The sequence below is a fragment of the Sturnira hondurensis genome, unplaced genomic scaffold, assembly GCF_014824575.4.
Source record: "Sturnira hondurensis isolate 20B ecotype Veracruz unplaced genomic scaffold, ASM1482457v3 Scaffold0017338, whole genome shotgun sequence".
NCBI lineage: Eukaryota > Metazoa > Chordata > Mammalia > Chiroptera > Phyllostomidae > Sturnira > Sturnira hondurensis.
In genome coordinates, this window is record NW_028089969.1 from 464,000 (window position 1) to 487,012 (window position 23,013).

At 44.0% G+C, this 23,013-nt stretch overlaps 2 protein-coding genes across 5 annotated transcripts; both read left to right on the forward strand.

Moving 5' to 3' along the window:
- Positions 1-2,156: 2,156 nt before the first annotated feature.
- LOC119001978 (guanine nucleotide-binding protein G(I)/G(S)/G(O) subunit gamma-5-like) lies at positions 2,157-2,542 on the forward strand. Its single transcript, XM_037067639.1, is given in 2 exon segments — positions 2,157-2,220; positions 2,222-2,542. Coding segments are annotated over 2 exon segments (216 nt in total). The 5' UTR covers positions 2,157-2,169; the 3' UTR covers positions 2,387-2,542.
- A 1,880-nt stretch (positions 2,543-4,422) lies between these two features.
- CIDEA (cell death inducing DFFA like effector a) lies at positions 4,423-22,399 on the forward strand. 4 transcript variants are annotated; one of them, XM_037067612.1, is made up of 5 exons: positions 4,423-4,524; positions 12,899-13,043; positions 13,793-13,939; positions 19,578-19,759; positions 21,911-22,399. In XM_037067612.1, the coding sequence occupies exons 1-5, from the start codon at positions 4,487-4,489 to the stop codon at positions 22,056-22,058; spliced, it is 660 nt and encodes a 219-aa protein (XP_036923507.1). In that variant the 5' UTR covers positions 4,423-4,486; the 3' UTR covers positions 22,059-22,399. The 4 variants fall into 4 exon arrangements, with proteins under 4 accessions (XP_036923507.1, XP_036923509.1, XP_036923510.1 ...); XM_037067614.1 differs by lacking the exon at positions 4,423-4,524 and adding an exon at positions 4,556-4,703; XM_037067615.1 differs by lacking the exon at positions 4,423-4,524 and adding an exon at positions 4,785-4,806.
- Positions 22,400-23,013: the final 614 nt, after the last annotated feature.

Sequence of the window (23,013 nt, forward strand, 5' to 3'; positions counted from 1 at the left end):
GCCATCTGTTGGGCTTTATAGCTGAGTCCTTAGAAGCACATCGTGCCCTGCCCTCACCTCCACCTCCAGACATCCTCCTGGAGTGAACCTCCCACTTATATGATACAGATCCCCACCTAGGAGCAGGGAGGTAGCTGGCTGGCCCTGATTTCCAGTAGGGCCTCTCCCCAGGCACCAGCACACACTTCTGAGTGTGGCCCACGGTTCCATGGATTTCAACATAATCTCAATTCCAACCACAAACTTGTTTCCCCGCCAGTATTTCTCCTCTCATTCAAAGACATGCCGCCTCTCCAGTTTCCCAAACTAGAAATCCTGGAATTGTCTCCTGCTGCTCCCCTGCTTGTTCATCACCACATCCTATAAAATCTCCCCTGGCTCCTTCCTCCTTTCTATGCCCACTATCAATGCCCATGGGTTGTTTACTTGGATCATCTACAGTCTTCCCTGGTCCAGTCTGGCCTTTGTGCCATCCCCAGAATGTCCTTTCCAAACCTATGTCTGAAGAGGTCACCCTGCCACACTGGCTGGCTCCCCACCCAGAGCAACACCCACTATGTGTTCGGGGCTATGCAGATTCACTCCAACATGGTTGCTTAACTAGTTCCTACCATTCTCTTCTAGCGTTCTGCCCACACCCACCCAGGACTGCCAGATGTGCCATTACTGTCTATCCCTTTGTCCCTTTGGCCTTCCTAAAAGCACTGCAGAATAGTCACAACCACCCCCACACATCATGCACCTCACTCATCTTTGTCCTTTCCTGGACACTATTTGGGCAGAATTCATTACTTTGTTCCCTTTGCAATTTGCATTCCTGTATCACTGCTAACATAGCACCTTATTCGTTCAGTCAGTCATTAACAAGCCTACACTAAATGCCTTCTGACAGAGAGGCCTCTCTAGGCCCTAGGGATAAGTGATTGAATAGCACCTATTGCCCTGATTGGTTATTGGTATGTGAGAATCACCCATCATCTTGATCGTCACTGCTCCAGAACAGGTCTAATACACTATCTCAGGCATGGGTATACTGCCTTATACATAAGGTGTCAATAAACCAGAACGGTGGGGGAGCTTGACTATAGGCTAATAGGGGCTACCAGATCATTTTTATTTTGTTAGGAGTGATGATGTCACTGTAGTATGGATGAGAATGATCTTGTTTCTACAGAGATGCAAGTTAAATGATTTTATGTGAAGGGGGGGTTCAAATAAAAACACACATAAAGGGGGAGCGTGGTGGGGTGAAAATGGAGACAAATGTACTTGAACAACAATAAAAAATACACATAAAAAACTAGCAAATATGTCAAAATGTTAACAGTGGTTGGACCCAAGCACTGGGTGTAAGGGTGCTCATGTAATGTCATTTATATTTGAAATTTTTCACAATAAAAGGTTTTTAAAAAAGTGAATGACTTGAATTGACTGGCTATAAGGAGCCATTCCAAGTGGCATGAGAATGTAGCCCAGGCCCCATCTCGGAAAGGCCAATGGGGAGTGAAGTCTGGCACACAGGACGCACACCCATGGATAGGTTCTTCCGTGGAGAATCAGGCCTGCATTGTACCTAGGCTGCTATGACACTTGCTTTTCCTAAATTCCCTCACCCTGGATTGAGGCAGAAAACGTTTATTGCATATCTTTAACTTCCTAAAATCTGCACTAAACCTCCCAAGTATGGATGTAACCAATTCAACCACTTTCCCCCTTGGTCTGCAACATCCTTCCCTTTGAAGTAATTAGCAACATTCTTTCCTTTGTATCTGTAAAAGGTAATCACCTGCAGCAAATTTGTGCATAGTAAATGAGGACCATCCTCAATGTAGTGTACCCAGAAAAGCAATAAAAGCTTGTCCTGGTGGGGGTCAGGGCCCTCTCTCTCACTCAAAGGGTTCCCATGCTGTCCCCTTTTCTCCACAGGACTTCTGTGGTCCGTGTGAATTTGTCTCTCGCAGCCACAACCACAGACTTCTCAGGCCAGAGTCCACATAACCTGGATCCATTTTCTCATCTATCAAACTGTGGTATGTCTTAGTCTGATCCAGCTGCCCTCAGAGAATGCTATAAGACTGGGCCCCGCGCTTTGCTGCCTCCCCATCTGGCCCCACAGACCTCGACTCACTGAAGCACTACTGACCAATCTGCCCAGCTTTCGCATGCACCATGTCTGGTTCCTCCAGAGCCACCCGTATGATGGAAGTGGTTCAACAGCTCTAGGTGTTTCTAAGCCCAGCTCCAGGCTGGGCTCAACGAAGTTTCCCAGGCAGCTGCAGATCTGAAACAATTCTGTCTGCACAATGCTCAACATGACCCCCCACTGACTGGAGTATTTTCAAGTACCACTCCCTTCAGATCCCAGAACATCCGTTCCTTTTTGTAGTGAATGAATCTCTGAAGATGTTCTAAACCACTTTCAATGAACCAGTGCATATTCAGAGAGATCCAAATGTGAAGCCTGTACAAAAAGCTTATCCCTGGAACACATGCCACACTATACAGACTTCGGCTTTTTTACCTACCTCTAAATTTTCATGAATTTCTATTTCACGAGGATGATTATTTTACATACACGCACAGCAGCAGACAAATAAATACATAGTATTTAAAAAGATATTATAGACTAGGTGGCTTATAAATAACAGAAATTTATTGTTCACAGTTTTGGAGGCTGGAAGTCAGAGATCAGCGTGCCAGCGTGGGGACAGGGTTCTGGGGAGGCCACCCTTCCTGCTTCACGGTTAGCTGATTTCTCATGGTCCTCACATGGCAGAAGGAGCTAAGGACTTCTCTGGAGCCTCTTTTATTTTTATATTTATTAATTTTTTAGAGAGAAAGAGGGAAACATCAATTTGTTGTTCTACTTATTAGCGCATTCACGGGTTGTTTCTTGTACCCCACCTTAGCATACCAGGAGGACACTCTAACCAACTGAGCTACCCAGCCAAGACTGGAGCCTCTTTTATAAGGTGCTATTCCCATCCCGGAGGGCTCTACCCTCAAGACTTAAGCCCCTTCCAAATTGGGCATTAGGATTTCAATATATGTATGTGGGAGTTGGGGAGACAAACATTCAGGCTACAGCAGGGTGTCAGTGGGAGAGGTTGCTAATCATCTCTTAAGTGCCACCCCCTCCAGCCCCAGTGGCCCTGGGCAGGAAACAAACCCTCCTTGGGCCCTGGAACTGGGGAGTCTCAGCAGGCCCCTTTGAATTCAAAATTCTGGGAGGAAATTGCTTTCAGCTTCAACATTCCTTCACATAACAAGAGGCTCGTTGGCACCGGTGACTCCAAAGCGGAAGAAGAGTGTGTTTGTTTCTGTGAGCTCAGCTGAGGAGTAGGGCAGGTGGAAGGGGCACAATTTAAGTCATTAAGTCAACGTGCTAAAAACAAGTTGAGGCAGGAGAAATGAGCTTCAGGTCAAGCTAGAGCTCTTTGGGAACATGGCTTACAACAGGGCAGTCATCAGTTGCTAATAATTGGTAGAGCCAATCACTGAATTATGCGCAAGAGGGTATGCACTAGCAGATCTCTATTCCAGAAAGTGTACACCTTTTAAATGACTGGAATTAAGGATCTGTCCCAAACCCTATATCTCAAGAGAATTCTTCAGTTTTGTAATTAAGAGCTCTATTGAATTCCTGAGAAGTGCCACCTTCCCCCTCTTCTTCAGCTTGTCTGAAACGTGTAGAACTGCATCTTCCCACATGGACATCTGTGTAAGCGGAAGGTGGATAGAATCACCCTTAGTCCTGGCTCGGTTCCCTCTTGCCTTCCCTACTCTGAGAAGTCCCGTGCCTATAGCAAAAAGATTGTCAATGAAGTCCAAATGATTCCTTTACCCCTCTATTCTGAATGCCTTTCTTACTGTTCCTGAAATGTCGATGACACAGCCAGGAGGCAACTTCACGGAAGGAAGCTCAGGTGCCTCTGGTGTGTCCCAGTGTCTGCCCCGACGTCCTCGCCTCTGAAAATAGCTCCAGGAGTCGGGGGCGGGCCGGGGGGGGGGGCAGTGACCCCCCAGCGCTGACTGAGCACGGCCTGGGGGGTCACTAAGGCGCACATCCTGCACCCCACTCTCCCCCCGCCTTGTGACCTGAGTTTAAACCAGCACATCCACCTTTCCACAGCCAAAGCCATTCTGTCGGGGTTGATGATGTCAACTGCCCCAACCCGAAATTGCAAGGTAAAGGAAGGCTCACAGGCGACCATGAAGAGACCCATGCAGTATCTGGGATTTCGGGGTCGTCGGTCCTGTTCTCTGCCCCGGTCTCGGAGAGCTGCGCCCCTCGACGAGGCCGGCAGGCCGTGGACTCGGACGCGCTCCCGGAGCGCCACACCGCGACCGCAGGCGAGGCCGCCGCCAAGGTCCGCTCCCCGCCGGTCTGGCCGCGGTGGGCGGGGCTGGCGGCGGCGCTTAAGAGGCGGCGCTTTAAGAGGCCGCGGTCTCCGGTAGAGGCTGCGCCTGTGAAGAGACCAGACCCATGGAGATAGCCCGAGACTACGCGGGAGCCCTGATCAGGCGAGTCCCGAGCAAGGCGCCCCGCAGCCTCCTGCGCCCAGCACCGCAGTGAACCCCTCACGCCCCCTCCGCGAGCCCCCTCCGGCTGCACCCCATGGGCCCCACATTCCCACGCTCCCCGACGCCCGGCTCCCCGCGGCCCGACCCACTCCCTGGCGCCCACGCCGCGGGCCAGCTGGGTAGGCAGAGCCAGAGCCGGTCTCCTCCCTGTCCTCCAGCTGGCTGCAAGCATCAGGTGTGGCTGCCCCACGCGCGCGGGCGTCCGCGAAGCAAGTATCAGGGGCGAGTGCGGGAGTGGCCGCATCTCTTGCCTTAGGGGCTGACACACAGGAGGGCGACGTCCCAGAACCCAGGTGCGTGGGGACAGGGCTTCTCGGGGTCCTCCGGTTCGCGAGGGGAGCTGGGGCGTCGGAGGAGAGCTGGTGGGGACACTCAGAGGCCTCGGGCACCCAGGTTTTCCCCCCCGAGCGAGTGCGGGCTGTGGGTTCCAACCGGAGGGTTGACTGACCGGGGAGGCACTTGTAAGTTCCCGGGCCGGGCTGCTGAACCCACCGGATTTGTAGCGGGCGGGGCTTGGAGAGAAACCCTGCATCCCAAGGCAGATGCCTAGGCAGGAATCCGGAGCCCGCAGACCCCGTAGCCGCTTGGCTTAGCTCCACTCCTTTCCCGTCTTGGGTTTCTTACACATCCTGTCGACATACCACACCAACCCCTGTTGATAAATCCTAAAGATTCCACGTGGCTGTAACTTTAGAGGTTTAAGAAAGAGACCTTGTTTCTCTGAAGATCTCAGAAGTACTCCAAAGAGGATGGAGAAGCCCCTGTGAACTTTAAAATGCAAGTTTTCAAAGATGATGGATCCCATTTGTATGGAGGGGAGGGACAGAGTAGGTGAAAGGGAGGGGAGAATCACTTTATAAAACTAGGCTCTGAACTTGGGTTCTTAAAGAGGCTGTGTGTAAAACTGAAGGTTAGAAAAACAGTTTCCAAAATGTATAGATGAACAGTCTGGACTGCACTGGCTTTCTTTTTTAAAACGGGGGGGGGGGGAAGGAAAAGATGTCAGGTGGTGGGACCTTGGGAAGGTGAGAAACAGACTTGATTCATGTGTGTTCCCTAACATGGTTTAATCATCAAGGTAAGGTCCTTGGTTTCCTTCCTGTTTTTCTTCTCTTTCCCCCACTACCCACTCCACACTCCCACTCCCACTCCCAGGCATAACAACTGTGAAGAGTTTGGAGTTCATTCTCCAAACTTTTCTCCCATGAACATCCAAGCACCCACTCTCCAAGTTCCTCAGAACACTGAGGAGCTGGTGGGCTGAATTTCAGGGAGGGGTAAGAGGGCACTGGCTCCTCCCTGGTACTGCCTGGACCAGGAGGAGGAGGAGGCAACACACCTGCAGAATTAAGGCTGACCCTCCCCTTGCACCTGACCCCTACAAGAGTGTCCCCAAATCCAAAGTGTATCTGTATGAGGTTTCCACGGGTTCAACTGGCTTATGAAATACTGGCAAATCAAAGGATAAGGAAATATCTTATCTCCTGAAACACCTTCCTTCTGAACTTGGCAAGCTCTAGGTGCGATCAGCTATTTATTGTTGCAGTTCTTTGAAATCTACCTGCTTCCAAACTGAGAGCTGTAATTCTTTGGAATCTACCTGCTTCCAAACTAAACAGGAAGAAAATAATCTGTAATACTTGTTGAAAAGAACACACTTTTCTTCCTGGCCCTTCTTTAAAACCATGTCCAGGCTGAACAGCCACATGAGCCATTCGCTGCCACATTTGTAATTATGGTCTTGCAGGACATCTCTCTCCTCTCAGTGCTCCTTAATAAAACTAACTGGAGAATATGTCCTAACTATCTCTCTTTCTTTCCTTTTTTACCATTTTATTTATTTTTATTTATTAGTGGAGAAGGGTGGGGAAAAGAGGGAGAGAAGCATCAATGTGTGAGAGATACATCAATTGGTTGCGTTTTGCACGCACTCATACCCCAAATTGGGGACCTGGCCTGCAACCCAGGCATGTGCCCTCACTGGGAATTGAAACAGCGATCCTTTGGTTCACAGGTTGGCACTCAATCCACTGAGCTACACCAGCCAGGGCTAAAATGCAGTTATTTACTAATAGAAGACAGAGTCAGGCCCTGGCTGGTATGGCTTAATGGATTGAGTTCAGGCCTGCGAACCAGACGATCGAGGTTCGATTCCCAGTCAGGGCACATGCTTGGGTTGCAGGCCAGTTTCCGGCAGGGGCCAGCCAGTTCCTTGCAGGGGATACACGAGAAGCAACCATACATTGCTGTTTCTTTCCTCTCTCCTTCCCTTCCCCTCTAAAAAGATAAATAAATAAAATATTTTTAAAAAATAACTGCATTTTGCCAAGAAAGTGACCGAATCACATCTTTTTAAGATCAGCTATGTGTAAGTGATTATCAGATCTTTAACCAGTCATTAGTCCGTTACTCATCTCTAATCACTAAAGAAAGGCCTTAGTTGTAACAAAAGGAGCCTGAAGTCTTTTAACACACACTGGACTTTGAGGAGGTTCGTGTGTGTCATCCCAGACAGAGCCTGCCCTGTCTTTTTGCCCTGTCAGTGACAACATTCAGGCCAACTCTGAAGTTCTTATAAAGCTGATGCATACATTGCATTTTATAGCTGCTTTTTTAGCTGTTTAGTACATCTTTCCTTTTCTTGAATAAGAAACTCTAGGTTTTTGTCAAGCTGCAATTTCAGCTTGACAGTACAAATTTTTACCATAATATCCCTTGCTTATATCCCTAAGTTTACTTACAAGTAAATTTCTACAGCTCATGGAGACCTCACCAAAGCCAGGAATATTTCCCAAGCCGTCTTATTTCTCTGCTTTCCCTTATTTGCAATCAATACTTCCCTCCTTAACATTCCCTTGTCACTCTTGGCTTTGGCAATAGTGCTCAGTTGACTTATAGCCCACCCCTGTCTGTGTTTTATTACTTCATATGGGTTCCTCTTTTTCCACATAGCAATGAAATATGGGGTTCCCTTGGTCATTGATTCACTGTGTATAGTTTCCTGCGCAGTCTCTTACCCAGAATTACGGAGTCACCTCATCACTGTTGACACCAAAACGTTTCTCTGTGGCTGACAGAGACCCTGTTCTTGGGCCTGCCTTCTCTTCCAGCACTCTCTGAATGAACCTCAACCCACAGGGTGCCACGTAAAGTTGCTTTCTCATGGCCTGTGGGGGTTTGCTTTGTTTTACTGGAGTAAAGTTCACATCCACTGTCAGTCTGTTTGTAGCTTTATTTCTCACAATTTTATAAGTTGAGGACGCCTTGTTCCCTTGAGGAAAAATACAGACTGTTTCCTTCACTTCTGAAAGATATGTTCCTTTACAATTTTGAAGATTAATTCTATGAAGTCTGACTTCACTTATCATCTGATTTCCCTGAAACAATCTATTTCCTTGAACAGCATTGTATGTTTCCTTGTCTGTATTCTTCCTTTTCGTGAGCTGCTTCCTTTCCTGCTTCATATGATTGTCCACACTTTCCCGGGTGGAAAGGTGACTAATATGTGGTGTATCTAAGAACAGAATTTTAAGGCTTCTCAGTGCTCCTGTTTCAACATATTGTAAGAAATTGAGGGGGAGATAGCAACATATTTTAGGCATTGTGCTAACGGCCAGTGACATAAATTATTCTACTAAGAAAACCAGAAGAGAGTTGGATTAATACACAAGGTGGGACAAAGTAGGTTTATAGTTTTTATAGTTGTTTATATGGAAAATAATGCAATAATTAATAAATAATAATACAAGAATGAATTCTATGTTTCCCGTGCTCAGAACTGTAAACCTAGTTTTCTCCCACCCTGTATTGCTTCGCTCATGTAGCTAGCTGGTTAACTCTGCTGTTCATTTAGCTGGAGCAGAATAAGCATTCATATAGTATTTGTTAAATAGATTTAGTATATATAAAATTTAATTTAACCCCTTTTTATGTTGTATATAAGACAGTCTTGACTATACATAATTTGGTACATCCAATCACTTATCCTGATCATAGCAAAAAGGGGCAGAATTTAATTTTCAGGTTGTCAGAAATGTTTATGTGTCTTCCATGAGCCTTTTCTCCAACAATGACCCAGGTCTCCTGTAACGGGTAAGAACAATAGACTGTATGCCCCCACTTAATTTTTTAGTAAGAATGACCATCCTGAGGGCAGTGTGAAGAGGGAGAACCAGAAATAACTGCCAGCTCTTGTCAGAAGTTACAGGACAACAAGAACTTTGTATAATCAGCTGTGCTAGGTCACTGGAGCAGGTGTGAGCATTTGTATCCAATGGAGAGATATGGGACCAACTAGGTCAAAGCTGTTCATGCCCACAAGGTGTGCCATGGCCACCAGGGCATGGACCTAGCATTCCAAGACATGAACTTTGTTCTCCTATTTCTCTGATTTTGTCCTATCTTTTACTCAGTGACTAGGTCATGTGCCAACACAGAGTGAGTGCTGTGGGGAAGTAAAAAATGTACAGACAGACCCTGGTCTCAGTGGCCATAGAATCTAGAAGGCCTCGTGGGCAATGGCAATGACTTCCCACTTTGTGGCAGGAGAAGCTGTTGCTGGTAAGGGTCCAAGGTTCCCCTCTGCTATAGGAGGGTTTGTACCTGGTAGGGAAGGCCCCATGTTGTGAAAGTGGGGGCTAGATTTGAACCCCTGTGCTGGCACTTGCTGACTCTGATCTAATTAATTTCTCCATGTCCTGAGCCTATTTTCCCCATCTGTAATACTGGTCCTGTAGAGTTATTAGGCAGGGTGCTAAGATATATAGCAGGGGTGTCAAGGTCATTTTCACCCGGGGCCACATCAGCCTCAAGGTTGTCTTCAAAGGGCTGAATGTAATTTTAGGACTGTATAAATGTAACTACTCTTTAACAGTTAAGTGAGAGCTCGGTGCTTCTGCCAGGTAGAAACAAGGTGATGGACCAAATACAACAAGGTGGAGGGCCAGATTCAGCCCACGGGCCTATTGTTTGCCACCTGTGTTCTAAACGTAAGTTATAATATGAATAATCCTCGCTGCCCCGTCCACACAGTCACCAGGGTTGAGACTAAACAAATTCTCTCTATCAGTTCAACAGAATGTGAGCAGCTTGTTCACTGTGTTGTGTGACAAGGAACCTGTTGTAATTCCTGGGAATCAGGGCAAATGTTCACAGGCTGATGCTAGTCCCACTGCCGCATTGGCTCAGGCTCTGATTTACCCAGTGGGCCTCTTGTCATTCTGACGAGGAGCCCCACTGGAGACCACTGACCTGGCACAATCCCCTTGCTGTTGCCTCCCTGGAAACTGAGTATATAGTGACTCTAGTGGTCGAAAGGAAACGGGCTGAGGGGCGAACTGAGAACACTGCTGTCCTTTCGGTCCTAAAGCAGCTCTTCCTCACAGCGCTCCTGACTGATGCTTACTGTTGAGGTGTGAAGTTCAGACCTCTCTTCCTTTTTAACTGAGTGTCCTTGAGAAACCACTCTGAGCCTCAGTTTTCTCATCTGAGAAGTGGATAATACTTTCCTTGTAAGGTTGTGGTGATAATTAGTTAATTTATGTAAAGGGCTAGCACATTGCTGGTCATAGCAAGTGCTCAGATGTGAGCACTGATGAGGCACTAATGTGATGCTGACTGAATATGTTTCAGGCCAAATTCTTGCTAATAATCTAGGTCTGTTTCCATAATTCCAGTCTGTTGATGAGGCACAGGGATAAGACACAAACACTCACTATTATGGGATGCCTCCTTCAACTGTTGATAGCATAAACTGAGCCTGACAGTGTTTGAGAGCTGGTTCATTATGATACAATCAGTTTCCCAGATTGCAAATTACTTGTGAGGCATTGAATTTTCATTTATGTCCATTTATAAAGCTTCAGTTTAGACAATATACTATGTAGAAGTTCTAAGCTCAGCACTAAGCTAGGCATTATGGATACAACAAAGAAGCCTTTGTCCATAAGGAAATTCCAATCTAGTTGGAAAAACAAAGCATAATAAACAAGACAATGTGTGTGTATAAAAATAAAGTGCTAAATCCTAGGTGATAGGCATTTTAAAGCAGTACAGGTATTTAGAAATTTAGCCTTCATTGGATTAAACAAACTGTCATAAGTGTTAGAAAGCAGTCAGGTCCTTACTTGGTATTTTCTACAGGGTTGTCCTTTGTGTCGTTCTCTAGAATCTCACAGTGCAAGTATTTGTCTAAATTGTCAACAACTCTTTGAGCATCTAAAGGTGGGTCCTCCTCTAGGAAGAGTGTAGCTATAGGCGCTGGTGCCTTGAGGTCCTGGGGATTAAATAAGGTCACATGTCCCTGATCACAGCACCCAACATGAAGCAAGATCTGCCTGAAATGTTGCTAATTTCTCTTTTTTTAAGACATTGTTTTTCTAAATGTTTTATTTATTTATTTTAGAGAGGAAGAGAGACAGACAGACGTTGATTTGTTGTTCCACTTATTTCTGCATTTATTGGTAAATTCTCCTGTGTGCCCTGACTGGAGAATGAACCTGCAACATTCGTGTTTGGGGTGATGCTCTAACCATCTGAGCTTCCAGCCAGGGCTAACTTCTTCTTTTTAATTTTATTTTTTTTCAATCATAGTTTACTTTCAATATGATTTTGTATTAAGTTCAGGTATATGGCATAGTGGTTGGACAATCATATACTTTACAAAGAGCTAATTACTGTTTATATTCTTTTGAATAATTTCTACGTGGATATATTCCTCAGTGTAAAATAGTCTACAGTCTTGGATGAAAGCTCTTTACATGTTGCTAGACTTGCCTCCAAAAAGTGCAACCACCCTCTAGGGCAGGAGTGTCAAACTCACTTTTACCGGGAGCCACATCAGCCTGGCAGTTGCCTTCAAAGGGCTGAATGTTGCACTTTAGGACTGTATACATGTAACTACTCCTTAAGTAGGGGCAAGGAGCTCAGAGCTGCCGCCAGGTAGAAACAAGGTGCCAAGCCGGATAAAACAAGGTGGAGGGCCTGATTCGGCCCACGGAGCTTGTGTTTGCCACCTGTGCTCTAGTACTACCAGCAAGGCACATCTGTTTCTTCTTATGGAGTTATTTTTAAACAACTGCTTGCATTTTGGTTTCTAAGCATGTGGTGGAGTATCAAAGATGGTTTCATATTTCTTTAATTGCCATCGAAAGCTTCATATGTTCACTAATATGCAAACTTTTCTCATTATTTAGTTAGTAACTAGTAACTTATCACTTTTACGAAACAAAGAACAGGTACCTGGGGCTGAATCCCAACTCTGGCTCCTACCGGCTGTGGGCAGCTCACTATCCTGATTTTCACCATCTGTAAATTGAGAATATTTAAACTATCACCGCTTTCTGAAGATTGAGTTAATATTTATAGAGCAAAATATGGGTTTATTAAATAGCTTGAATACATAGTAAGCATCTTATCAGCTATTGTATTTCTCATTTATCCATTCTATTACTTTTTCATAGTTGCTAGGTGGTGAAAATTTAATAACCATAGGTAGAGATTTTTTTCTCAAAAAATTTTCTTGACTTGTTTTGCTATTATTCTTCTCTTTTTCCACATTAGTTCTTTTTTTGTAGAGAAATTTTGAGTTAATTCTCTGATAAATATGAAAATTACTTCAAAGGATCATGTGATATATGGTCCAAAGTTCTGTTCCTTCTTTGTTATTCCAACCACAGTTATTACAGTGTTCTGTTGTTGCTTGTTGACCCTAACTTAATTTTTTAAATTGGTTTATTGCTGTAGTGATCAATTTCTGGCTTGGTCTTATTGTACAAATATGTAACTACTTTGTGTGCGTGCACCCATGTGACCCAGGCCTGTGCCCTGACTGGGAATGGAACCAGCAACCTTTCCTTTTGTAGATAATGCCCAACCCACTGAACCACACCAGTCAGGGTCAGAATAGAATTCTTATTTCTTTTAATACCTTTATCATTCTTTCTCAACTAGTTACTGCAAGGACTTTGGTTGGTGGGTTGGTGGGTTGGTTGGTTGATTTCTGCAATTACTTTCAGCAAAAATTTCACTTTTAATCAGTTTCTAGATCCAGATTATAATGTTGCATTGCAAGGACTTTGAGTGTTCTGGTGTAATAATGGTTGTGTCTTTAATTTTATGTATTATTTTTTTTGTTCCTTGGATATTGGGAGATAAATAGATAGTGACACATAATTTTTTATAATTTCCAACCATTGGATTTCTTTCTTTTAGGTGTAGATATTAAAATTGTTTGATATTTGTACTACTCCAAACCTCTCTTTAAAGACTCCTTTTAGAGTCAAATATATCTTTTACTTTTGTTCTCCATTTCCAGGCCCCTGACATTTGTAGGATCACAGACGAAGAGAGTCCTACTCACTCCCATCATGCATTCAGCTCGCCCTTTCCGAGTCTCCAACCACGACAGAAGCAGCCGGCGGGGGGTGATGGCAAGCAGTCTGAAGGAGCTGCTCAGCAAGGTACCACCAGCCACAGTGCCTCCCCACCAGTCCTTAGAAGGTTCAGGGTGTTGGTACTAAGCCAATGCAAAGAATGAAATGTCCATGTCTTTGGCCTTGAAAAGTCTAAGGGAGACCATTTCTAAGTGGTTAAATAAGAATGAAAGGAAACATTACTGCATCTTTGTACCATAAAAGATTTAAGTACAAAGACAAAAACCTTACAAACAGCCATCAGTTGATAATGTAACTTTGTTTGGCAAGAGAGAATATAGGGAAGCAGCAGACTTTGAAAATCTGTTTTTTGTTATAAAGGCCAGTGAAGAATATTCCTTAATCTAAGTGTCCTAGATCATAAAATACGGGAGAATCACAGGAGGCATAACCTAGACACAGACACCCAGGGAAATGAGAAACAAGCATCCAACGTGCAGGCTCTTAAGTAAGAGGCACATTCAAATATGTCACATAAGACTCAAGCTCCTTAAATATCATATGTGGAGGATTGTTCTTTTTATCTGTCAAAACAGGTATTTCTAGAAACTGTAAATATTATTAAATGTAATCATTTATCTTATGTCATTGAAATCTCTGGAGATAGGTCCCTTTAAAATCTTAATTAATTTGTCTTTTTCCAAGCCAGGACTGAATCATAGATACCACTTCAGATATATTTTGACCATTAAACTTTTATCAAAATCCCCCAGCTCTTCTATAACATAGTTAATGTCTGTCAATGGTCAAATGTCTCTGATGTATTGCCAACCTAGACTCTGGATGCCCTACTTATCACGAGCACGCTGGTCACTTTGGTGCTGGAGGAAGACGGCACCATGGTGGACACAGAAGAGTTCTTTCAGACCTTGGGAGATAACACGCATTTCATGATCTTGGAAAAAGGACAGAAGTGGACACCGGTAAGCAAACACACTGTTATCCAAAATAGCTACTGGGTAGACTTTTTACCTGCAAAAATGAATTCCCTACTTTGGTGTTGACTTGCCCACTTTCTAAAATATCCTTTATATATGCACCTAATAACTGGATGTATCACCCTCAGAGGCATTCATATAAGTATTTCTAGGAAATGTAGCATCTTTGTGAGCTGATGCTCTCTGATCTAGGGTTTGAGCAGTGAATAGCTACGGATCCTGTTAAAGCTTGTAGATATGACCTGCTGACCTTTCACTGTCTTCTATCCTTAGGAGGCCAACAAGCTAACACAGCCAATGAAATTAGACTGTGTGTGTGACTACAAAAGTGTGTATTTACAAAAGTGAAGAGACAGCCCTGGCTAATGTAGTTCATTGGGTTGAGCATGGGGCTGCAAAGCAAAGGGTAGCCAGTTTGGTTCCCAGGCAGGGTACATGCCTGGGTTGTGGGCCAGGTCCCCAGTAGGGGGTGCACAACAGGCAACCACACACTGATGTTTCTCTCCCCCTCTTTCTCCTTCCCTTCCCTCTCTCTAAAAACAAATAAATAAAATATTTTTTAAAAAGAAAAGAGATAGAATAAAGTTATTTATTTCTAGGAAAACTATAGATTATATAGTTTCTAAACTATATCTTGGAAAACCCTCCCACTAGAAATGTGAAACAAATATTAGAACATCTTTTTATATGCCTAACTGATCTTTAAGAAAAGGAAATCCTCAGAGGCCAAATTTTTTTTGTGGGAGCCAGAATCCAGAAGGGAAAGCAAACACTAAAGCTGGCTCTCACCTGTGGGCATCCACTGACCTCAGTGACTAAGGGTTTGGTTTTGATGGATGCTGAGAGGAGGAAACTAAGTCTTGGGCTAACAGAAAAGTGCAAGTCAGAGCTGCCCATAAAGCAGAGACTTTTAGAGGTTCTTCCTGGGGATCTGTGAGACAGCTGCCTTCGTGGGGTTATAGGGATCGTTGATTCTAAAGTCACCCGAGCTGAAAGTTTAGTTTACAGAAATCCAGGGAGGAAGCATCAGTGGAAGGAGTTTACTTGTTGAATACTCTTTATTCGAATAGCCTCTCCCTCCAGTCCCAGTGATCGAGAGCTGATGTGCCCCATGTAACTAGCAGGAGCAAATAGGCTCAGAATGAATGCGTTGACCCAGGCTGAAAGAATTTTGTTCCTAAAGTTCCAGCAAATGTGAGTTCCCAATAAAATACAAAACACAGGACTCAAGCACTAAGTGTGAGAGTAACAGAGAATAACAAAGTCAGGCCTGCTGAGGCCTCAGATGTTGGATCATCAGGTACAGGGTATAAAATAGCGTATTTAAAATGTTCAAAGAGGCATAAAAAGTAATCTAAAGTAATAAGGAACAAAAAGGAGCTTTTAAAACTAAATAGACTTGAAAGGATAAATAAAATTTCTAAAAATGAAAAATAATAGCAGTTACAGTGAATGAAAACTGCAAGAGGACTATAGATAATAATAAAAGACCCAGAGCTATGTCAAAAGAAGGTGCCCATGTTGTAACACAAAAAGAGAGAGGTAGGGAACAGGAAGAAAGTTGGAGACATGACTGAGAAGATCTACTTGGCATTCTCAGGTGTTATTTTTTTAAAGCAAAACACAACACACAAACTATTTTTAAGATGATAAATTCAACTTCATTAAAAATTTTGTTCATCAAAAGATACTATAAAGGACGTAAAACAAGAAGCTGCAAGTGGGGAGGTGTTTCCAAGATAATCTGAAAAATAATTAGTATTTCTCAGATTTAAAGGTCTCACACAAGTCAGAAATGGAAACTATAGACAATCCAATAGAAAAATGATCAGAAACAAGGGACAAGCATCTGCAGAATGAACAATAAAACATGGGGAAACACTCAACCTCATTGGTGACTGATGAAACCTAAGAGCACAGCAAGATACTCTTTTACACCATTACCAGATTTGGTATTGTTAGGCTTTTAAATTTTTCTGGTTTTTAAGATGTGGAACAATGAACCCTCTTATGCTCCCACCAACAAGTGTTTAAAACTACTTGCCTTTATCCCATTGAGTTGAGCCGAGCAAGTCCATTCTTACACATATACCCAGCACAAAATACCCAGCCAAGTGCTTCTGTATCAATATACATAAATAAACACACCCTTGTATATTCATTGGATAGAGTACTTTTCTGCTGTGAAAATGCATGATATACCACTACAGACATCTATGTGAATAAATCTCACCAACTATGTTGGGCGAAAACATAGCAGAATAATACACTAAGCAAGGGGTCCTCAGAATTTTTTTTTGGTCCTCATACTTTTTCATCTCTCTCTCCACTCTTAAAAATTAATGAAGATCCCAAATAGCTTTGTTTCTGTGAGTTAGATCAATAGAACCTATAGATATTCACTGAGCAGGGGGTTCTCAAGTAGGAATTATTTTGTTCCTCAGGGGACATTTAGCAAAGTCTGAAACCTTTTTGGTTTTTTACCTCTGGAACAGGGATATACTACTGACATCTAGTGGGTGTGAATGAGACATGCTGCTAAATATTCTACAACACACAGGAAAGCCCCCACAACGAAGCTTTATTGAGCCCCAACTGTCATCATGCCAAGGCTTAGAAACTCTAAGCTACAGATATAGATCTCATATTCAAAATTAAAATTGAGAATTTTTAAAAATGTATTACTCATTAAAAACAATAACCCAAAACAGTTAATGGCAAATAACATATTTTTATGAAAAATAACTATTTCTCAAAACAAATATTTAATGAGGAGTAAAATTATTTTACATTTTTGCAAACCTCTTGAATCCCTCACTTAATAAAGGACAGCTAAATTCTCATATCTGTGTCTGTATTCAATCTGTTGTAATATATTGTTTTGATGGAAGTGTGTGAAAAAAGTATGACCTACCAGATATAGGTAGTAAGAAAGGAAAGAGTATTTTAATGGTCTTTTCTGATGGCTGAGGATGCTCTTTTGATACTACACCACAACTCAACAAGTGGTGGTGTGTCCCAAAGGCTGGTGCAGCTTGGAATCTGAAGACACACCTGTGAAGTCTGCCTCATCTGTTACATTGGAATGCACTGGTCCATCTTGCACTTTAGTGGATGTCTTTGGCAGGGATGATTTTTAACATCATGAATTAGTTATTTAGAAAATACTGATTCATTGAGTTATGCAGCTTTCCCAAATGTACAGTGGAGAATGCCACTACTTGTGAGAAAATGAGAGTAAAAAAGCAAATTGCAGCTTAGTGTTTATTATAAAAATAGTTTGACTTCTCGATCCCCTGAAAGGACCTCAGGATCCCCCAGGTGTCTCCAAATTACACTTTGAGAACCTCTGCATTTAACAACTTATAGATAATTCAAAAAGCATATAAAATCAGCTATATAATACTTAAGATACACATGCTAATCTTTTTTAAGTAATAGAATGATGCACAACTTAAGTTGTTTTTCTCTTGGGAAATGGAAGAATATAATTGGGAGAGGCAGATAGGGTTATACTGGTTTTTTATGTAGAGTAGGTACATGCATCTTATTGTTCCTTATTTTTACATATATATACGCTCCTTTACATGTCAAATACTTTGTAATCTTTCCAAGTGGAAGAAGAAAACTACAGACCAATTATAAAAAGCATACAATTTAAAATAAAGTATCTTTAAAGCAGCTGATCATGCCGGTAGATCATGGAAGTCACTGGGAGGAATTGGTTAATATGGAACATATGTACCATGTGTAAGCCCCAGGTGTGGATGGGCACTGGGATGCCCATAGGGCAGTGATAGGGAGCATGGGATACAAGTAAGTCTGAGATATGATGGTTTTAGGAGAGGCCTAAAGCCATCCTCAGTCTAGTGTGGCCTGGGTGACATGTGAGTTTGGGTTAGAGTCTTCCCTTGACTTCCACTTTTTAGCCACCTTCCTTTAAGGTGGAAATGTGCACCTCAGAACTGAATAAAGATCCTACCCCACTTGGAGGTGTTTTTACCAGTGAGGCAAATTTTATCTGACTTGGGCAAGAACTTCCAGCCCAGAAATAACCACCAGGGGTCTCCCTTCTTTAGTCTCAAAGTCACAAAGCCTATGAGGAAGCAGCTTCTGAATTTCAAATGAGAGCCCCCTCAGCAGCTCTCATTTCCTCCTTCCTTAATCAGCAGTACAGATCTCCACATGCCCTGAGTCAGATAGCAAGTGCATTAGCTTTGTGAGCACATCTTAATTTGGATTTAAGACCACACTCAAGGAAGACATTTAGGGAAAGTAAGACAAAAAACTTTCATAAAACAGAAAGGAACATGAGGCAACAAAAAAACAGTTGCAGCAGTATAATCTTGATTTTTAAAAATATTTCCTAGGCCCTGGCTGGCGTAGCTCAGTGGATTGAGCGTGGGCCTGCAAACCAGACGATCGCGGTTCGATTCCCAGTCAGGGCACATGCCTGGGTTGCGAACAGGTTCCTTGCAGGCTAACTACCAGCAGGGGATGCACAAAAAGGCAACCATACATTGATGTTTCTCTCCCTCTCTCCTTCCCCTCTATAAATAAATAAATAAAAATCTTTAAAAAAAATATATATTTCCTAAACGATGGGGTGCTTGCACTCCCTAAAGTGAAGAGGCTGCAGGACCTCATGTGCCTTCAACGTTGGGCAACAGCCTGGATCTCACTGTGTATGGTCTGCGTGGGAGGGAAGAAGAGGGCTCCAGCAAAAGGGTTGGAGTGCTTTAATGGGAATTTGTTTTCACCTCAGATGTAGTAGGTTATTTTCATTATGGATTTAACATTCATAGCCTGACCACTCCCAACCCCAGAACCAACACAGGCTTTGTAACTATTGATTTACGTACATTAAACCTAAACACTGCAAGACCCGTGTGTGGAAGAGCAAGCCCTGGGTCTGGCGTGTGTACCCTGGCACAGCTCTTTTCTTTTCAGTGCCCTTGGTGGGGAAGATTATATTGCAATGCTGTTTATAAACACTTTCTCCTCCCACCCTAAAGGGTCTGTGATGTTTCAAGTAGACTGGGAGTGGGTCCTGGAACCAAACCTCTTTAGGTGTCCCCAGGAAGTCAGCTTTCCTCCAGAGCAGTTACTAGAAAATAAGGGATGCCCTAAAAGAGTTCTCACACTGCCCCTTCCTCTTCTGGCCATGTGATTCTGAAACTCTCTGTCCAGAAGCCTCTTATAAAATGGAAAAAAATGCTGACTGCTTCTCTTTAATCAGACTGTTTCATAGTCATGAGACCATCCATGTCAATCAAGTAACAATGGTCACCCTCAGTGATGAGCTTGAGTTCCTCTCAATACCACGGGTTCACAGCACAGCCAGTCATCGATCCCTAGGTCCTGAAAGCAAGGCCCGGAAGCCCAATCAGTCATCCTGAGTCACTGAACTCAAAGCAGATTAAGGAAGGGTACTTTCTTATGGGTTTGGACCTGGGAGCAGTATCAGCATATTAGTCTGCTAAGAACATTCCTCAAATAATTAGCAGCTGAGTCACTGACAGTTTTTAAACCAACAGTGAACACAGGCATAAAACCAGAATTACAGGATTTGCATGTCATAGGCAGGATGCTCCTTATCTCTCTTCCTCCCTTGCTGTCCTAGGGTACTAACTACATCACCGCCCGCCAGAAACCAAAGAAATCAGGAATAGCAAAAGTCACCTTCGACTTGTACAAGCTGAATCCCAAGGATATCTTTGGCTGCCTCAACGTGAAGGCCACCATGTATGAGATGTACTCAGTGTCCTACAACTTTCGGTGTACAGGGCTCAAGGCCCTGCTGAGGTAACAGACTTCAGGGTCAACTGAGGGTCAACTGCATGGAAGCCACATGCAGCTTGGTCCCTGCAGCCTGTCCCCAGCAGCCTGTCCCCAGCAGCCCATCCCCAGCAGCTTGTCCCCAGCTTGCTCCTCGGAGGTCCTGACCTGAATGTAGCTGTTGAAATTCACTCTAATTCATAATGTCATTTGAGTAATTCACAGTCATAAGAGTAGTTTAGCTCTTATTCCAGACTTATTTCAGAAAACAAAAAGTCTTACTCCAAAATATATGTATTTCTTTCTCCAAAGACCATTAAATGCTTAATGGAAACAAAAATTTAATAAATGTAAAGAACAACCAATTTTAAAAAAAAAACTAGAGCTGTGCATTTTTAAACCTTAATTCTCAGCAATGACAGCAAAAATCAGAGCCATGGAGATTCTGACCTGGTTTGTAGACAGTAGCCACCCAAACCTGGATAAATACTCTCTTACAGTATTTCTGTATCACCACTACCTCAAAGCCAGCAGTAAGGTGGCATGGGAACATGGCTGAGCTCTGGGCTGGTTTTTAATGTGGATCACAGGGAAGCCTATAGAAGACAGATCCCTGGTGCCCACCCCAACCTATCTGAACAAATTCTGTGTGTTCACCAGAAACACTCCTTGGATGTAACCAGGTTGGACACCATGTCACTGAGCCCTGAACTAAGAGGAACACCTACAGTTGCTCTCAGCCTCTAAGCAAGTAGCTGTATGACCTTTAACAGGTTACTTAATTTCTCTGAGCCTCTGTTTTGTCATCTTTAAAATGAGAAGGTTGCTTCCAAGTTCTTCATGATTGCATAGGCTTGGAAGACACCTACATCTGTCCCTCCAGTAAACTCATCATTGATGCTCCCTCCATAGCTCTAGTTCTCTATGGAGGGATGGATGGGCGGAGAGACTACAGTGGCAGAAGGTCTTTGAAGCTGATGTAAAAAGGCTGTAACTGCTGGCTCCATGCTGTCTGCACAGCCCTTCTGGGCAGGCCTGCCTGCTCCTCTGAGAGCCCTTTTCTCCACTGTCCTGTAAGGACTGCTCTGACTTCCCCAGAGCTCAGGAGGAGAAAGGCTTCAGAAACAAGACTGCTCTCCACAGACAGCCCTCCAGGGTCTGGAACACGCTTAGGTCTGTGATGACTTCTGCGTAGCCTCCGTTTCCCACCAGAACCGTCAGGGGCCAAACTCCTAGACAACTGTCACTGTCCTGCTGTTGAAATCTTGACTCCCAGGAGAGTTTCATCTTTTTGCTGAAATGGGAGAAAATTGCTTGAATTTTAAAGTGAGACAGAAAAATTACAACTTAGAAAAGTATAATAAAGTAAAACCTCACCAAAAATTCAGCCTTCTTGTCACTGATTCTTAGCATCAGATAAGTCTGATGACACCACAAGCAGCTACAGAAGTCACAAAGGCCCCCAGATGGAAGGCACCCCCTGCCAAAGCCCCTCTTGGGGACACCAGGAGCCAAGGGCTGTCCTGACCCACACAGCTGACCCCCAGATTTGGCTGTCTTTAGGAAGTGACAGCTTTAAAACTGGGATGAAGCCCTTTAGCTCTGAACTTGGCAGATAAGAATTTGAATGAGAGCAACTTTTTTAGTCCAAAATAACATGAATCCCAGACGCAGCCTTAGAACTTAGATGCCAACAGGGTCAAGTTGGGATGTCCCAGCTGCCCTAAGCAAACTGGGTCACAGAATCACAGCTGCAATTTTTGTAAGCCTCTCTCTAAGCTAACTTCTCTGTTCACACCTGATTTGACTGATTTCAGTAACAAGCCCCACACACCCAAGGCCACCAGAGTAAGCAAGTGGCCAAAGATAGGACATAGTATTTATTCTCAGGAGCCTACTCAGCTCTTTCTAGTTAGGGGGCTAGTGGAAGGGTAGGTCCAGTGGGCATCGTCAGCATCACCTGGGAGCTCACCAGAAACAGAGTTCCAGGTCCTACTCAGACATTCCGAGTAGCATCTGTGTGTTCCCTAACCCGAGTGGAGTGAGAGGGGGGTATGAGCACTGCCTACTCTGAGCCCATGTTTCAGGGATGAGGGTTGTGAAAAATTCCCACTCCATCTGTTCTTCACTGGCTCAGAACGCCAAGCCTGATGTACGTCCTTGTCCCTTCTGTTACAGGAGCCTGCTGCGGTTCCTGTCCCATGCTGCCCAAGTAACCGGACACTTCCTCATCTACACGGGCAAGCACATGCTCAGAGTGCTGGGTGACACAGAAGAGCCGACTTCTCCTGGGTTGTGCCTCAGGCAGAAATTCACAGTTGGATAGGGTTGCATTTTGAAGGGCTTAACCAGCCTTGACCCACATGTTCCTTCTCAAATGACAAATTTTGAAGATGCTTATGTTCACTTATACACGACATATACATGCACTTGTAAGCTGTCCATCACTTCTGCTCAGGAATGGTACCCAGATAAAAGGAAGGGGGCCAGACAGCACATGACACAGGGGCTGTGCAGCGGGGTGCCCTGAGTGGCAGATGTGTAGGTGCCTCTGTGTGGGGAGGAAGGGACTCCAAAGTAGGAGTGTCTTGGGTGGCTAAGGAGCAACACCACCTGCATTAGGCCCTTTTGGCTCCTCACCTCCTGCAATAAACCAATCACAAGAGCGACTCGTAATATGTGTAATACTTTCTGGTGACCATTTCTTCTTCCATCTAGAAGCAAAACTCAGCCAGAAATATTATGCTTACAGATACAACCACTTTTAAGTCTTTATTAGTATATGGTGAGACAGAACTAATGAGCTGTCAAATGTTAGTGATTTGTTTTTAATGTGGACCCTAAATGAGCTAAAGGGACCCAAAAGCTTAAGGATGTCTTCAAACAGCACTTTCAGCTTTTTTCCTAAAAAAAAAAAAAACAAACTGCTTGACTCCTAGACCTGATAAACGATGCTAGTGGACCCTGTCTTCACTTCCTGATGTCACCTGTGTTCTCAGTTGGGACCCTTGGTTACAAGTAACAGAATTCTGACTCTGGCTGCCACAAGCCAGGAGGCAGTGGAGGAGAACAGCGGGGCTCTAGCTGCAGACACAGCAGATATGGGCCCTCAAACAAGGTGGCCAGAAACCTGTCTCTTCATTTCTCGGTCCTGTTTGCCTCCGAGTTGGTATCATCCTCAAGCAGGACCTCTTCACATGGCAAGAAGATGTTGGCTCCGGAGCAGGAAGTCCCGGACTGCCTCCAGAGGGACTCTTTGAGCCAGGCCCCTCTTTGAACCA